Below are 18,134 nucleotides of genomic sequence, written 5' to 3' on the forward strand. Positions count from 1 at the left end.
CTGTCCCTCCGCCCTTCTCTCCCTGCGTTTGTTCTTTCTTTTACAAATCTGACTTCAAACAAAGAAAGCCGGACGGCAGCTAGCTTTTCCTTTTACTTGTTTTATTAATGACAGAGACTCACACCTACACTCTTGCCTTGCAGAAGTTCCCTGTTAGTCTTTGTGTCTCCATGTAATGACTGTTCTACCTGTCACAAAGCTGCTCCTGAGTGGCAACATAATGTGTGACACAGTTCTCTGTCTCAAATGGCAGTTGTGTGGCTCCTGACCAACCTGGTTGGATATTGAGACATGTGGGCAGAGCAGACATTGTTTGGCTTCAAAATCTGGCTAATGGAGTTGCACTCTCTTGCAGAGGACCTGGGTTCAGTTCCCAGCACCACTGTCAGGTGACTTACAACTGCTTGTGCACTACAGCCCCATCATAGCTAACTCCCTCTCCTGCCCCCTGAGGGTACCTTCACATATGTGCTGCATACACACAGACACACAAACATACATATAAGTAAAAATAAAGTTTTTGCAGTCTGCCTGCCATTTGCTGATGTCATCTGGCTGTTTGCTTAGTTCTTGTCTCTGATTTCTTGTTTTTTCCTCCTCTTCATGTTCCTACCCTCGTGGTGCAGGTTGTTGATGGTCAGGTGCTTAACACCGTAGACATTCTAGATTGTAGAAAGGAAGCAATATAAAATACATGCAGTCATTTTTTGGGGGAGGGTCCTATCAGGAGCACCCTTCCCTCTGTGGTTTTAGTTTGGTTTTTAATGAGCACTCTCCTTGCCCGTGAGATAAGCCATGATGATAGGACCACTCTGTCTGTCAGTGAGGGCTAAGGCAAAGTACCCCCATACTCTCCCCCACATAAACACACACACACACACACTCTCACACACACACACACACACACACACACACACACACACACACACACACACACACACTTGCATATTGTTAAACTGCTGGCAAGACCCAGCAGTATCCACACAGTATCTGATAGATTTCTCTGTTAGGTCGGTACCCTTTGGGTCACATATCATGTGTCCTCTTACATTTCTTGGTGTAGCATAGGTCTTTATGTTCCTGAGCTGACTGAGTGAATCAGTACAGGGTGACCAGTTTTACCCTGTATTGAGCCTATAGCTATTGTCAGTTCCTTTTTCTCCTTTTTAATGTTTTCATCTAAATATGACAAGACTGATTGAAGATGGGACAAGATAGGGAAGCTATTTTGGGAAAGAAACTACATTATTCTGAAGTGCCTAAAACTCTGGCTGATGATGTCTGAGAAGTCCCTGTGTTTAGACAGCGTGAGCTCACTTACTTTGATACTCATGGGATGTGCTAGACAAGTTACATGTTTTTTTTTTCTTGTCATTTTATAGGATTTTGAGCAACAACAAGATATCCGAGCTGAAGAATGGTTCATTTTCTGGGTTAAGTCTCCTCGAAAGACTGTGAGTATTTCTCCTGTTTTAGATGTGTTTTAATTGTAAACCTGCCAAATGGAACGGCCAACAATTTCAATTAAAATTAGTTTCCCTACATTTTGTTATGCCAGAGTTAAGGAAATGATGTTTAAGTGAGAAGTGGTTATTGATTCAGAGGTCAGTACACTTTCTGGGAAGAGTCAGATACCAGTCCCAGTGTATGTGGGCCTCACAGTGTGTGACTGTGCTCTGCTGTGAAGTGGTCAAACAATCCCGACAGTACTGAGTTGGTATTACTGATGTGTTTATTATACGTGTCAGCACAGTGACAGTGGGGGAGTCTGTGCAGAGCTTCCAGTAAAGCTATTTACTAAACAAGCTGTGGACTCAGCTGACCACTCACTAGCTTAGCACAGATGTTTGGAAGCTGTATCCTAAAATGATATGTGTCTGTCTTAAAATAGAAGGCAAATATATCAAGGAGTACCGCTTAGGTAAACTGGTGCTTTCTTCAGTATCTTGGAATATAATAGTATATTTTACTTAGAAGTTTTCCTATGAGCTGATGTGTTACAGTTGTTTTAGGTGGATTTTAGGGAATGCAAATGCTATTCACATGTGTTCTGAATGCTGGATCAAGGGTCATGTTTAAAATTGTACTGGTAGGTGAACATTTACAGTACAACTTGAAGTACATAAGGGAGCCACATCATATATGAACATCTCTGTGAAGTTACAGTCTAGCCTAGTTTTCTTGATTCTCTGCTCTTCAAAAAATTCTGACTTTTCTGTACCCAGCTTTCTCTTCTCCATTCATCCAGGGCCTTCTGCAGTCCAGCTCCCCCAGCACTTGACTGCTTGGGTTGCTGAAGTCTGGCTTAACTAGAGTTCTGTCTCCTTCTATACTTAAAGTCATTTTACTGCATGACTTTAAGTTTTGTGTATTGATATTCCTATGTGTCCCTATAAATCTGTAGTGGTGCAGTTACATACTTTATACATACATGTACAAAGCATGTGAACATGCAGAAAGACTACGTACAAACATGTATAGATGCATACAGGCTTTTCTGGCACTTTAGGACTTAGTGTGCACGTTTTGTATGTTTGTTTGTTTTGACTTACTCCTCCATGGTCCTCACAGTCCAAAAGTCTCCAGGATGTTACCTCCATCAGCAGCTCTGGGCCTACTGCTGAGACTAATCCTTTGTACACATTCTGTGGCTGCTTCAGGAATGGATATTTGGATCAGTTTGGTTGAGGGGAGATGTGCCTGAAGCTTGAGGGAATGAATTTCCTTGCTATCAGGAGAAAAGAAGGAGCCTGTCCTTCTGGGAGCAGTTCACCAGAGTGGAGTGAGGGTGACTCTAGGCAGTGGGGAGACGCTGCTGGACCCACATCACTGGGCATTAGAATGGAGAAGGCAACATTTCCCCATAAGGCATTCTTCTTGCAAAACAGTGCTGTCAGGACACCGGCCGGCATGCAGCCCAGTGCTGGGCGTTTAGTGTGTGTGGGCAGGTGAGGGAGCTCGTGGTCAGAGCACAGGGACAGGCGCTGGTGGCTTGTCCGTGCTGTGTGTTGTAGAGAGACACAGCTTGGCCTCATGTGGTTGCTCATGTTGCCAGCAACACTGGCTAACACGGCTAATGCTCACGGCTGCACCCAGCACTGTGCCTTTTCTCCACATAGGTTTTAACTTGCTTTGCCTTTGACCATATTTTCTGCCTTTTGTTGATAATAAATCTCTATACATAGTGGAAATAAATTAAGTTGCCATTGTGGGTATATTAAGATACATTAAATTTTTTTAGCCCTTTTAATACCTGAAATTCCAAAATACCACCAGGCTTCTGTGAGGAAAAAATTATGCCTGTACACCAGACAGAGTTTAGGGTTTCCTGCTGACTAGCGTGGTTCATTCCCAGTTGTTAAATCAGTCTCACATGCGATGCTGGGGTCACTTGAGTAACTAACTCAGCGTCTTGTTTCAGCAGATGACAGTGTCTTTAGCTCCTAAAAGATGAAGGACTTGGGAGAAAGAGTTCTTAGTTTATAAGGAGATTCGAGAACACAGTGTCCGTTCTTTTGTTCTTTCTTTCGTGCTTGTGCGGAGAGGGATGTGGGCACCCGGGACACCAGCTTATGAGTAAGGATTATGCATTTCCATTGTGGAGGACATGGCTCTGAGAGGTGTGGAGCCAGCTACGTCTGCTGGCTTCTCATGTCTTTTAATGTGAGATGCTAGTTTTATGATGACTACTACATTTGTTGCTGCTTTTGTTGTTATTTAGACATGGACTCTGGCCTTGAACTTGCAGAGAGTGTCCTGCTGGGTTGGCAGGTTGTGGCTGCCACGCCCAGCTAAGGCGAGGTTGGGATGCCTGCAGTTAAAGGCGTCTCATCCTGTTGCTCATGTATTCTTGTCTAAAGAAGTCAGTGCTTTTACCGAGCATCTCGGTAATTTTTCTGTTGTCACAAGAAAACACTATGACCAAAGCAATTTTTAGAAGAGTTTATTTAGGTTTCAGATTCCATACAGATAGGAGTCTGTCCTGACTGCGAAGATTGGCTGCAACAGTGAGGGTTTATAACGGAAGCAGGACCTGACAGCTCACATCTCAACCGTAAGCGTGAAGTAAAGAGAACAGCCTGGAAGTAGGTAGACGTACTCCTTTGGGGCCATGCTTCCTCAGCGAGTCCACACAGCACCTAGACTTCCCCAAATAGTACCACCAACTGGGAACCAAGTCTTCAAGTGCCCAGGACTGGAGAACATTTCTCTTTCTGGCCACCACAGGAACTTTACTGTTGCTGCCTAGAAGGTGGCGGGGAGATTTATGTTGGCGTACTGTTCCAGTGGGTACGGTTCACAGAGAGGTCATGGAAGGCTGGATAGGCTGGGCGGCTGGAGCAACTGTTTGGGGCTGTGTGAGGTCATCACCTCACAGAGTGATGATACAGTCCCAGGGTGCCAACAGACAGGAGGTAGAGTGTTCCACCTGAAGCTGGTTGACTGTAATTCTGAAAGACTAGCGCCCCCCCCCCCCATCAAATAGCCAAGGCTCCCACCTTAGCTTTCTCATCCTCCCAAGACAGTGCCATTAGCTGGGGACCAGTGTTGCCACACAAGCCTGCACGGTGACATTCCTCAGTGAGACCAGGCACCTAAAACAAGCCTTCAGTTTTGTGAAAACAAGTCTTATGCTTCTTTTCAGGTAGATTTTTATGACCTAATACCTTCTGATTTAGCAGTATATTCTAACATTAGACTGCTGTGTACTAGACACAGTTTGCATTGTTTGGGAGAGAAATATTAAATGTGAAAGTCTGCCTATAAATGTTTTTTGGCAGTGTCTGATTAATATGGCTATTATTAAATATTATATAATATGTCAAGAATTCTTTATTATTAAGGAAAAAGTGTATCTTTAAATCATATTACACTGCTCAGTTATTCATGAGAGGTATTTTGTAGAATCACACACAGTTTATCACTGACCACAGATTTATGAACTGCTTTAGTGAAGTCAGTTTCTCTTGTTGAAGCTGTTTAGAATCAGAGAAAGGAAACTTATGCTTTAAAAAAAACTAGGACTGTCATTATATATTTCTATTTGCAGAGATTTTTTTTTTAAGTTTATTGAACATCAGAAAAATAGGGACTGTTTACACACCAATGCTCACCTCTTTGAGGTGGACAGTGGTGCTCATCGGGAGAGTGAAGAGATAGGATGTAGAAAAACTTCTGTTAAGATCTTACAAACTTAAGCAAGTTAGGACCAAGAGAAAGTTTATTATTGATGCTTGCATACAACTAAAGAAGTGAAAAGATCATGTTATCTCCTAACTCAGCAATTTACTCCCACTCAGCAATTAATAATGATTAGCAGTTTACCATCACTCCTTCTTGGAATATGCTGTTGTATCATGTACACATTTGAAGCATCACTTGGAAGTTACTGACAGACAGCAAGACACTGTCATCTCTGAGAAGTGTTAACAGTGTGCGAGACCCATGCTCTTTACACTGTCTGGCCTGATAAGGAGCTGGGTGATTGTTGTGGCTTTCGGTTGTTGACTGATAGATGTATTGATAGGTGAAGGTTGTTAATGAAACTGTGTTCCTCAACTCTGCTTGTTTTGTCCATTTGTCTGTCTATGCACCTTACCCTCTGTAGACTGAGTATCTCATTTCCTCAGGCCAGTAGAACATGCTCTTGCAGGCTGTGATGTTGGCGATAAAAGTCTCTATTGTGCGGGAGGCTTTCCGCCAGTGACTACATGGCTGGCATGGAAATGGTCCTTTCAGACTCACTGCAAAATATGGTCACAATAGGTGAAAGAGGGAAGGCGTAAGAGGGAAGGTGGGAGAGAGAGAGAGTTGTCTTTGAGACCTAGAAGGTCAGGGTCTGTGGGACCTTTGCCAGTTGCTCTAAAGACTTTTCCTTTTTTTCTCCCAACCCCCCGCCCCCAACTGGTGGGAACTTTTGGAGGTTTTAACCGAAAGACATGATCAAAATTCTGCTCAGGAAGATCACTAGCAATGGAGAATAGCCGAGGAGGTAGGATACATGAGAAAACTGTGTTAAAATCTGCACTCAGATAATGCCATGGGGGTTGAACAGGACCCGTGTGACTTGAGACATTATTATCATATACAATAATTTATTTTTCAACTTCATTTTCAAATATCCAGTGAGGTTGAAAGAATATTACCTCCAGCACCTTGATTTAATGATGACCAACTTCATGGCACGTTTGGTTATCAATTTTTCAATTGCTCTAGGTATAAATTTATTTAGTTCCTTTAATGAATTCCTACAGCATGAAAAATGTACTTAAATCCTGACATCAAGAACTTGACCACATTTTCTTCGTTTTTGTGCATGAGGGTTTATAAGGAGAAAAGATTCATTTTTGCCCCATTCCAGTCCAAATGAAAGTTGGGTGGGTATGCAAAAGTAGCTCACACCATGGCAGACAGGAAGTAGAGAAGGGAAGGGCTGGCTACTATTTACCTTCAAAGTCCCACCCTTAGTGAGCCCCTTCAACCAGGGGGCTTCTGTTCCCAGAGTTTCTACCACCTCTAAAAAGTAGCACCGCCGCGCAGAGACCCGTGAGCCCACAGGGGACATTCCAGTTCCAAAGCATAACACTCAAGGGAGTGAACAGAACTCAGTGGGGCCATGACACTGGCAGGAATCACAAAAGTGAAGTTGCAGTGGTCTGCAGGGTTTCCAGTCCATCGCATCAGCTTCGGGGACAGAGTGGGAAGTGACACATCAGGAATGCTGGCTTACAGTAGGGAATGACCTGCCACCGATGAGCAGAGACTAGCCTCTGCCATGTGACTTTTCCAAGGCGACTTTTCCAGAAAGCAGCCCCTGTGTTGTCGTTTTGCTGCTTTGGTAATTAGAATATGCTTTTAAAAGAAGAGATAGAAGCGCATGTGGGAGTCGCACTGCACAGGTCTTCTTTGGCTGAGAGGGCAGTGACATGGAGTGCGCCTCTCCGGTGAGGTGGAAGAAAACCCAGGTCTTTGCTCAGCCTGGAAGGCTTGTTCCTTGGAGTCTTTTCTTGAACGTAAGTAGACAGGAACTCTGATGACATGTGAGCTGCAGTGGGTTTGAGAAGGCTGCCTGGAGACTGTGTGTCTAAGTCTTGGAGACTGCATGAGCATGGGCTTGACTGTCTGGTAGAACCATAGTCTTTAGATACCTATAATGCAGGCCACCTCCGTGTTGTAGGAACAGGTATTGTTAAAGTCCAGGATCTACTTCTAGATGTCTTCTCAAATCCCAGATGAAATAGGAGAGACTCTGGAATTCCGAGTTACCTATCATTCCGGCTTGGTGAGCATTCTTCTCTCCATTCATGTTGTCTGGCCGTCATTGTATATGTCAGCACCCATGTGTGACGAGAAGTGGCACAGGAGAATCGAGTGGCTGCGTAGGTCAACGTTGCCACCATTAGAGATCGACTTAGGGAAAAGAGAAGCTTAAGGACTTTTTGTTTGTTTGTGGGCATCTGTTTTGCAGACAGAGGACCAGAGGACACTGACTCAGTGGACAAGATTTTGAAGTTGGTCCTGACACACAGGCTTACTTAGAGCATCTGGGCAGGCCACCTACTGGAAGGGATGTGCTACTATAAGATTGGTGGAAATACTGACTTTCTGCAGAGGTCTAGCTCATACTCGAATGGATTGTTTTCCTAGACCTGACCCTCTCCTAGGTGGCTGGCTAGGGGGACATGACTGACACTGATGCCTTGCTGTGCTCACATACTGGCATGGGAATGGCCGATTGCTTGAGAAGGAGAAAAAAATGAAGGGAGATACAGGATTCCTGGTTTTCTTGCTTTGGTCTATATATTGTGATTTATAATGTGTTTATTTATAACCTCACTTTATAGAGAACATCACTATAGAATCCCAGGGAGGGAAAAATATAAAAAAGCAAATCACATGACTTCCAGAGTACATATTTTAAAGATATTTTTTGGAATAACTCAGTTTAATGATGTTTGTGATTAGTACAAGTACTGATGTGATTGATATATATCTCATATATAATATATCACATCATATTATATGTGATGCACACAGACATATTATAAAAGTATAGCCTGCTAAGGAGGAAATTATACACACAATGGGTGTGTGGTCCTGGCAACCTGGCTTAGTGGTTAAAATGCTAGCTTTGCAAGAGTAAGGACCATAGTTTATATGACCGATAATTTAATCTACATAAATACCTGGTAGGCATGGCAACCTGCCTGTGATTCCAGTCTAGGGAGGATGAGACAGGAGATCTCCAGAGCAGTCTGACTAGCAAGACCATCAGCAAGCTCTCATGTGATTAGACCCTTCCTTAATGAGTAAGGGGGAAGTGTTATTGAGCATGACTCCTGACGCCATCCTTGGGCTCATGCATGCATGCACATATGCATTTGCACATGTTGTACATGCAGCCAGTGCACATGCACTCTCCGTGTGTGCAAACATGCCTATAAACAATGCATACCACACATACATAAAAATGACAGAGGAATTAAAACAGAAGAAATGATACACATGTTTTAAACTGGTTTAATTTTCAGGATGATTAGGAGCCTGTAACCTTTTATGACATCTGCTTTTCTTTGAAACAAAGAAGCTTTGAGGTCAGATTTCTTAAGTTTGAATTCACAGTTTGTTACTCGGTGCTGGGGAGATCTTGGCCTAACCTTCTTTGCTTTGGTTTTTCTTCCATACTGGTTATTCTGTCTGTGTCAGAATGTGTAGCATGCTCAAATATTTGATGTCGTGGTGACTGTTTGACTAACTCTTACTTTTCCTTTCACAGGGACCTCCGGAACAATCTTATTAGTAGGATAGCCCCGGGTGCCTTTTGGGGACTGTCTTCACTGAAGAGATTGTGAGTTTTGAATTGCTCAGTTTGTGAGTCTGAACCTTTCCTTCAATAGTTAGCAGTGAATTCCGGCCTGACACAAGAGGCTCATCTGGGCAGGGCCCTGCCAGCCGAGCGCAGTGAAGTGTTCTATCAGTATGCTTTGGGTGTCTCTCTTGTACTAACCAACTCATTACTATGTCAGCTCTGTAGCCGTAACTCCTGTACAGACAGTCCTCAAGCTCTGACTCCAGTCAAACTCTTCTTCTTTTGAATTACAGAAATTCAGCCTCTCTTATTAATGATTTAATGGCTTGCCATTTCCTTGTGTACTTTTCCTTCAAAGCTTAAAGAGTTGCTTTTATTACTCTGAAAGCTAACCTCTTGCCACAGTTCTCACATTTGGAAAGTGAAGGAACTAAAGCCACATAGACCAGGCCACACAATGTTCTTTGTGAAGACATTTGCTGAGCTCTGGCCACTTACACACACTCCCACTTCTGTAGAAGAACTCAGGCTCTCGATGCATGCACAAAGCTGTGGTGGGGGTGAATTGACTTCCCAAGTCCTTGGTCTGGACTTGTATGTAAAAAGACAAACTAAAGACAGAAAATTTGATTTGTTAACACAGATGTGCTGTATACTCTGTGGCCAGAGTTAGGAGTGAATGGCTGTCAGACAAGGACTTAGGACTCTGGCTTACTGAGCCTCTTTAAGAGAGGATGAAAGTGCATTTAGAGGGGAGTAGCAGGACAAAGGAAAAGAACTCTGGTTCTGTGCATAGTAAGGTCAATGAGTGAATGCTAAAGTGCTACCCTGGGCCAAGCTCTCATCATTCCTCCCCGTCACTGATGCTTACATTTCATGATCTTTTTCCCTCTGACTTCTTCCTTCTCTCATCACACATTATCTCTTCCCTGTTTGGGTCACCACTGTCTTCACAGCTGCTTGGGTAGCAGAAAGGTTAATATTTGTAACATCTCCATGCTGAGATACAGCCCAAGGAGCTTAACTGTCAGTTAAAGACGGGTTCCTTACAGTGTTTCGAAGGTGCCTCAGAAAACCTTAGGCTTTTGCTTAGTTCCTTATCCTAAATAATGTCTCAAGTACCGCCGTCTAAAAGTTTAATAATCCTGTTCAGTAGCATTTAACTTAATTACTGGTAATTGTGCTAGGCTGTGCCATAGCCTGTTTGCACTGCTTCGCGCAGTAAGTGCTCTTCTGGTGTTCCTGCCTTGGAAGGTAATTGCCATTTACAGTGTTCTTCCTGCCAGAAAATACATTCTTAATTCCAAACAGCTGACTTGTAATTGAGCTTATGGCATACAGCTTGCAAGCTGAAAGATTCCTACGTGTAGACTCAGTGGGCTGTAAAGATAGCCATTTAGTCAGTGGTTGCTAGATTTTATAGACCCAGACTGGCTTTCTTGCAAGGCTTCAAGTTGTTCATTTCAATGGCCACACAAACTGTTTTGTCAGTGTCCATGGTTTTGTCTGTACCTATAGATAATTAGAGTCAGGAAGATTAAGTAGCTTTTGAAAGATTAACTACCAGGAGTAGTTGAAACCCAAACCCATTCACGTTCTTCTTGGCTTTATCAACGAATTTAAGCCGATTCTCAATCCAAATGAAACTCATTATCAATACCTAAGTTCCATTTAAGTAGGCATAGCTATAATGAAATTGTTTCCCAAAGAGTCAATGGTAATTACATCATTGAAAGCTCAGAAGAGAGCTAGGATAATGAATAGTACCAAGGCACACTTGTTCAAGCAACAGCCCACAAGATGATACCTCATTTTCTTAAACAGTAAAACCCAGAAATAAAAGGAAAATCCACTTTAAGAAATCTGACACAATTAAGTGCTTGGCTTTAATATCCTAAGGAGCTCGAGCAATAGGAGCATAAGAGCAAGCTTTGTGGGGCTTAGGGTTACGAGCCATAGCAGAAACCAGAGCTAAAGCATCCTGTTCTGCCCAGATAACTTAGGGCGGCTTTTGAAATATGTAAGGGGGAAACTCATTGAGGAGATCCCCAGGTCAAATGCTCTGTTCTTCCAATTTATAGTCAAAACCATGCATTTTCTGCTGTGACCAAGTGCAGGGTTTGGAATTGAGAGGCTTTTGTTTGGAAATAGGCACTTTAAGTACCCTCTTCCTTTTTATAGTGTAGCTCAGAGTGTAACAAAGGATGTCTTTCTCCATGACAGAAACAGATGTGGACATTAAAGGAAATAGATAAATATTTTTGAGATTTTAGTTTATATAAATTTCTGATTTTTCTCTGAACATTCCAAGTGAAAATCGAATTGTTCAAAATGTAACAACTGCTAACCAGAGTTAGTCAAGTTCAGCGGGGACAAAGATGCAAGGCATGCCATTCAGGGAGATGTTTGAAGTTGCCTTCCTTGTGGTTTTCCTGAAACCCGGGTTAAATGTAACCTTCACTACATCCCTTCCTCCAGGTGGGAGGTAAAATAAGAGAGGAAGATGCAACAATGTACCAGCTAGAATGTCACCACAGGGCAGGCAGGAGTGCTCGAGCCTTACTGAGTTCAGTCAGTGGAACAGTTCAGTCAGGGTGGAAGGAGAGAAGTTTATCTACAGCCTCCATGACAATACTGTGGTACTTGGTACCCTTCTGCTTATGTATGTTCCCCTAATATTAAATAGTAAGGATAGTTAATAATTATGCATAAATAGAAAGGAGGGCACTTTATAGATTAGTGAGAGGAAAATACTTAGAAGGTAATGTGTGCTAGGAATTGTTAGACGTTAGGGTTGACTGGCAGAATAATTGGGCTGTTATCTAGATGTTGTTGAAAATCAGTTGGCTTGAGAGAAAATGACAGATTTGTAAAAGCTAATTTAGTGCCCCCTTCATTACAGTCAGAAAGTCTGAGTAGGTAAAAGATGAAGTTACAGAAGTCAAATTGTTAATGCAATTGGAGGATTGGGCTAAGTTCTTCAGTCTCCTGCCTTGGATGACTTGCAGGGCATCTCAAGAGTTCTGGCACATAGTAAGATAGAGTAGTCTCGTTTTAGCACTCTAGTTTTATTCTGAATAATTTTGTAGAGCCAGTGGTTGGAGTATAATTAAATAGTGTCTTGTCTCTGTGTGCCAGAAGGAAGATAAACCAAGACCCATTTGCTGGACTGCCCTTTGTACTTCACGTGAGGGAGGATGCAGAAAAGAAGGGTCTTACTGTTCTTGACTACTGTGTCTATCAGGAATGTATTAATTAGGAGAGCTAATTAAAGACACTCCCTTCCCCTTCCCTTAGGGACCTGACAAACAACCGAATAGGTTGTCTGAATGCAGACGTTTTTCGAGGACTCACCAATCTGGTTCGGCTGTAAGTACCATTTCTACCCTGTTAAAATGTAAGGTATTTGAACCAGTAGGTACCCAAGAGGCTCCAAACATCAGTGGCATATTTAATACTCAAGTAGTAACTTACAGAGGCCACAGGGACAGGAAGCTTACAACTGGGTCAGGAGATGTAGTATCCTTAGAATAGAAGATGGGCTGAGAATCCCTCACTAAAGGAGTCTTTCAGACTTGAGGCGATCTCCCATGCACAAGGAGATGCTTAGTATGTGAGACCCAAATTCATTTCTCTTTCACAATCACGCCACAAATCAGAGCCTGGAGATTATCTTACACAATATTTTAAACACTCTGTTGCATGAAACACAAGTTTCATGGTATGAAATCTTCCATGCTCTTGTCATGGAGTTCAAATATTTTGGAGCATTTTGGATTTCAGATTTTCAGATTAAGGACTTCTAATACACTATCTCAGCACACCAGTCCTGTGATCTCGTTGGAGGTCACTGTGTACTGATTTTGGTGTTAGTGCTGTGTGGTAGCAGGGCTTGTATCTCAATATAAGAATCCCCTGTTACAGCTGTGAGCTGTCCCCCTGCCTCCACCTTATCGTTCTCTACTCTCCACAGTTGGCACCGTCATACTAAAGGTTTCAGCCTATATCTTGGAGGAGAGTTTGACCTTTACACAAGCTCCAAGTCTCTGTCCTGTGCCTTCCTGTGTCCTGTTCTGCCCCCACCTCCCCTTCTTGGAAACTACACATTTATCTGTCCTTGGTGCACAGACTAGATCTTGTGGTGTTTGAATGGTGCTGTCATTTTTTTTCCAGAGTTTACATACTACTTTAATGTTAGAAACCCCAGAGGGTGCGCTGACTGTCCTGAACACTCACCATCATCATATATTAAGTACCTATTTTCTATGTTTTTATGATGATAAAAATGATAAGGTTGACCATGACAGCACTACGAGTTAATATACTGTTCTTTTTACGTGTGAGCCATATTCTCAACTTGTCAAATGTTTAAGTAAGATACTTTTCTATGTATGGAAATTCTTCTCTGTACATGCGAATGTGCATGTATAATCTCTCCATATATGTGTACATGTATTTATATATAGAACAAAGGTTAAAGAACCATAAAATGTAGGATACCTGTTTTCTATCCCCCAACCTGCGAGAAGTACACCCCCAAAGAAAACACACTGTGCCTTCGTCATTGCCACTCCTGGGCATGTAATGAGGTGTGGAAGATGCTTTAGTCTAAGCATCTTGGAGTAGCCCCTGGCCCATTTCACACCATAGTACTAACACTGTTGAGTTGAAGCATACACCTGTTGAGTTTGCACAGTCCAGCGTTTGGGTGGGAGAGGGCAGGAGAGGTTACAGAATGGCCTTGTATGCCCTGAGCCCTCCCCACACCAGGGCATATTTTATTGCTTACCTTTTCACTCAGTCATGATGGCCATTCTTTCTTCAACTACTTATTTGTTCCTTTTCTGGATGATCCTGAGTGGACATGTGATCAGGCCTTCTAGCCGGGAAGCCATGAGGAATCTGTTAAGTCTTCCTTTTAGGGCAGGAGACTCCTACCTCCTGCTAAAGCCTTTGCCCAGCACATGGTGAGAAGCGGAGATTGCTGCCCTCTGGTTGCATGGGCGTTTGCACAGTCCCTCTGTTTAGAATTCAAGCAGCTTCATGAACTCTTTCGTTACGTTCTGTTCTGATCATAAGACATTTGAGATGAGATCAGATAGATAGAAGTGGGGTGGAGCTGAGTAATTTAAGACGTGAACCTGTTTCTTCTTCTTCTAGAAACCTTTCAGGGAACCTGTTTACTTCACTGTCTCAAGGAACTTTCGATTATCTTGGCTCATTGCGGTCTTTGTAAGTAAGAATTCTTTTTTGTATTTAATTTATATTCAGTCTTGAAAATTAAAAAAACAAACTAGCTATGTAGCTTAAGAGCTTTTATGAGAAATGTCTTTCAGATTTGCCAAAGTGAGGAACCACCTTCTGGCCTGAAGCCCATGAGATAGATAAACTCAGGAGATGTGTCAGATGAGATGGCCACCTCCTCTCAATGTGTCCTTCCCTGCTGTGGTCAGAAAGAGCAGACCTGTGGAGTCGGTCCCCATGACTCCACTGTCAGAGCCACACGCTTTTGTTGTCTTAATTAATGCTAAAAGCCATTTCTGGAACTATTTTACAATTTAAGGGTTTAATTCTGTCCCGTAATTTCTGTTCCACTTTAAATTCTCTGCTTGTTTTTGCTATTCTGAGGAATGTTTATTGAGAAGTCCCTCAGTGGACAGTCATGTCCACAGTTTTCTGTACTTCTTTATATTTTTTATATTTATTTTAAATATAAATTTTCTTTATATTTCGTTCCTTCAAACAGAGACTACAAAGGAGTCATGTTTGAAAAGTATTATTTCCAGATAATCATTACTCTGTTTTAACCTATAAATTGCACTGATTCTTATTAGAATCACACCTAGAATCTAGTCTATCACATTTTTATTCTATTTATTATAGTATAATTTGTTTGGTTGAGTCATTTTCCAGGGAGCTCTTTCTTGACCAGATGCCTTTGTTTAGTAGATGCTGCCCCCCACCCATCCCATCCCTACTCTTAGTGCTGGTCGTTGCACATTGCCAGGTAAGTGTCTGTCACCAAGCCACACCCCAGCCTTGGCTTGACTTCAGATAAGATGGCAAAGGACAACCTTGCCTTTGAGTCTTAGTTGCAGGAATCCGGGAAATAATTTCATCCAAGAAATGGGAGACATTGGCAATGTTTTTACTCATGAATAGAGATTCATCAAACCATTCTTATAATAATATTTGAAACTTTATTATCCTTTTGCTGCATTGTGTCCTTCCTCTCACCTACTTTTTGACTAAAACTATGAGATGACCCCATGTGCTAACCCACTATGAATTAGAAGCTTGCCCATTTCTGCACTTGTGTGATTTATCTTAAGGCCCACATTCCATAGTGATGACTTAGTGCTGACGCTCTGTTCCTCCTCCTAGATATGCCCGCCGTGCTTGCAGGGGCAGCCTCCACAGTTAGTTTATCAGCTAGATTTCTCACACTGCGCATCAAAGGGACAGTCATTGGTTAGTAAAAGGAGTGCTCACATTAATGGGCTGATAACCTAATCTTCCTTCCTCATAGGAATACAAGGCCAACTGTTCTGTTAAATGTAGTCTCGGTTGTTGTTCATAGTGACTTTGAAATATTCTTATTCTTACTGTCTGTGTAGTCACCCAGTGTGTAGGAGAAGAGCGTCATAAAATGGTCGCCACCTTAAAAGTTTACAGTCCAGCCAGCTGTCCAGAATATAACCACAGATAGGCCTGTACTCCTCTGTGTTGCTATTTCATCGCCAAAGTCAACAATAGAGGTGACAGCAATTGATCTAAGAACATGGCAGTGATGCTGTAAAATTTGGGAAGGCTTCAAGATCATCCCATACCAGTAAAAAGTAAAGGCTTGCTAGGATGTTGGGACCTGGTCTTCCAAAACAAAACCCCAGCGTTCGGAGATTTGCATAGAAGAGAGGGATAAGGAAGATGTCTGACTGAGTGTTCCGTTTTATTATTTATGTTAGCATTGATAAGAAGCAGTCCCAGGATCCTGTATTGGTGGGATTTGGCATTTTGAAAGACAGGGTATCAGGGAAGGACTGTAACCAGTTTACGATATACACCTTGTGCTTTACAGTAAAAAGGCCCATATTATAACAGAAAGGAACCAGTCCAGAGCCCACAGCTACATCATGCTTTCACAGCCTTCCCAATTGTGTGTTACAGAGAATTTCAGACTGAGTACCTTCTGTGTGACTGTAACATTCTGTGGATGCATCGCTGGGTAAAGGAGAGAAACATCACTGTGCGGGACACCAGATGTGTTTATCCCAAGTCACTGCAGGCCCAGCCAGTCACAGGGGTAAAGCAGGAGCTCTTGACTTGTGGTAAGAGAGAAACCAAACTGAGAAGTGTGTATCCTGTTTTGATATGCTATCATGTTTTTCTCCATAGACTCTGAAGTTCTTGTGACAGAATCTCAGCACAACGATTAATCTTGAAGAATTTAGTAATACATGATGTACAGTGTTTAAGGTAGCCAGATTACAAAACAGTCTTCCCTTGGCCTCTAGGGTGGCTCTTCTTGGATCTGAGCAGGTTGAAAGACACTTTCAGAGACTAGCAGAGTGTCCATGTTTCCTCCAGTAGGCACATGGGAAAGGTGTTGAGAGTAAGTCCATCTCAGAATGCTCTCACTATTTTTTTGTAGGACTAAGACTCCATAGTAGCCTCTGGGTTTTGCTTATAATTTGTGTTTTGCTGTGTTGGGAATCAAACTCAGCCTTACACAAGCTACACAAGTGTCCTGCCACTAAGTCACACTCCTAACTTTGTAATGTGACCTTTGAACTCTGGTTCAGCAGTGTATGTCAGTTCAAAAAGGATATAGTTAGATTCAAGGATTCTATATCTTAGAGTTAATTTAAAGGAATTGATCTCTTTGTATATAAACATATGCAGATGTTCATAATTATAGAGGAATAGTTGAATGACATTTGGCATTTCCATTCAATAACGTAGCATGCAGTTACTGAAAATCATGAGTTTGGGAAATTTCTGCAGGTGTGAGAGAAATAGCACAGTTACTGTGTAAAATGATAAAAATGAACCATAGGGACAAAAAGACACAAAATAAATGATCTTGTCTTTCTCCCCTTTGTCCTTATTACCAGTAACATTGTTATTTTGCAAGCAAGGTATGGTCTCCAAATGAAAATTAAGACTAAATATGAAGCAAAAGCTCAAAGAGAGCTAGCAAACTGTGTACTTAGTTCATGGTATTCAGGGATTGCTAGGATTGAGAGTTTAATGCATAACTTCTGCAGCTTTTCCTGTATTTTCTAGAACAAAAAAGCCATCTTACTCCTAACCATAGCTTGGGGAAAGGTGAAATAACGTAAGCCCACTTCTTACGCATAAAATAGAGTCCATCCTGTAGCTGTAATGTAACAGCTTCATTCCTGCATGGTTAGCTTGTTAATAACTTCTCACTCCATAAATAACACTGTGATTAATTTCCTTGTATATATTTTTGCATATTTTTGGCTTTGATTTTTAACAACAGAATTGTTATGTTAGATAAATGAGCTAAAGATTTTAAAGTTTTTTTAATAACCCAGTGGTATTTGTATACATTTTTTTGTACACAAAATATGTGTAAAATCTTTCCCTTCCTGACACAGGAAGGAATTATGTTTTAAACAGTGATTGAAAGAAAGGATCTTATTTTTTAAAAAACTTTTTTCTTTAAATGTTTTAAAATTTCCACAATATACATAATTTTGTAACCGGGAGAAAGCATTTTAATCCAAGGAAATAAGATCATCAAAATGTGTCTTTATATTGCAACAACAGACATTTTCTTCTGTAGCTCTGGTCTGTAGATCTCAGTACTTTAGACTTGGCCTTTCCTTGCTTCCGTTTTTTTGTTGGTGTGTTGTTGGGGCATTTCTGGAAAGGAAGAGTTCTGCATACCAGGAATGAATGTCAGATGCTTTCATTTCCAACATTGTTATAAACTATGACCTTTAGTCTGTTTCTGTTATAACAAAATATATAAAGCCAAGTAGCATTAGAGATAAGAGAGATTTATTTACTGGTTCACAGTTTTGGATTGGGGCTCAAGATCATGCTTCTGGCTTGTTTTGGCCTCTGATCATTGTAATAGCATCATGCAGATAGGAGTATGTGTGGAAATAGGGGCTGACGTCTCAAGACAGGAAGCCACATGTTAAGACTCGTCGGGCTCTGGCTGCAATACCTACTTCTCTTGGTAGACTCATTCCAGGAGATCAGTTTGTGAGGGCAGCGCCTCCCCTAACCTAAGCATCTCTCAGGAGATCCGTCCTCTTAAAAGTTTCATCACCTTGTGCGTTGCCACACT

General features: G+C 41.9%; 1 protein-coding gene across 1 annotated transcript in view; it reads left to right on the forward strand.

Annotated features, from left to right (window-relative positions):
- The window catches only part of Adgra3 (adhesion G protein-coupled receptor A3), a 103,532-nt gene that overhangs the window by 31,812 nt on the left and 53,586 nt on the right, over positions 1-18,134 (forward strand). The window contains exons 2-6 of the mRNA XM_039092758.2: positions 1,383-1,454; positions 8,777-8,848; positions 12,107-12,178; positions 13,970-14,041; positions 15,977-16,137. Of these exons, the coding sequence (XP_038948686.1) occupies positions 1,383-1,454; positions 8,777-8,848; positions 12,107-12,178; positions 13,970-14,041; positions 15,977-16,137 (449 nt within the window). The remainder of the gene's footprint in view (positions 1-1,382; positions 1,455-8,776; positions 8,849-12,106; positions 12,179-13,969; positions 14,042-15,976; positions 16,138-18,134) is intronic.

Source organism: Rattus norvegicus, chromosome 14 (genome assembly GCF_036323735.1).
Source record: "Rattus norvegicus strain BN/NHsdMcwi chromosome 14, GRCr8, whole genome shotgun sequence".
Classification (NCBI taxonomy): Eukaryota; Metazoa; Chordata; class Mammalia; order Rodentia; family Muridae; genus Rattus; species Rattus norvegicus.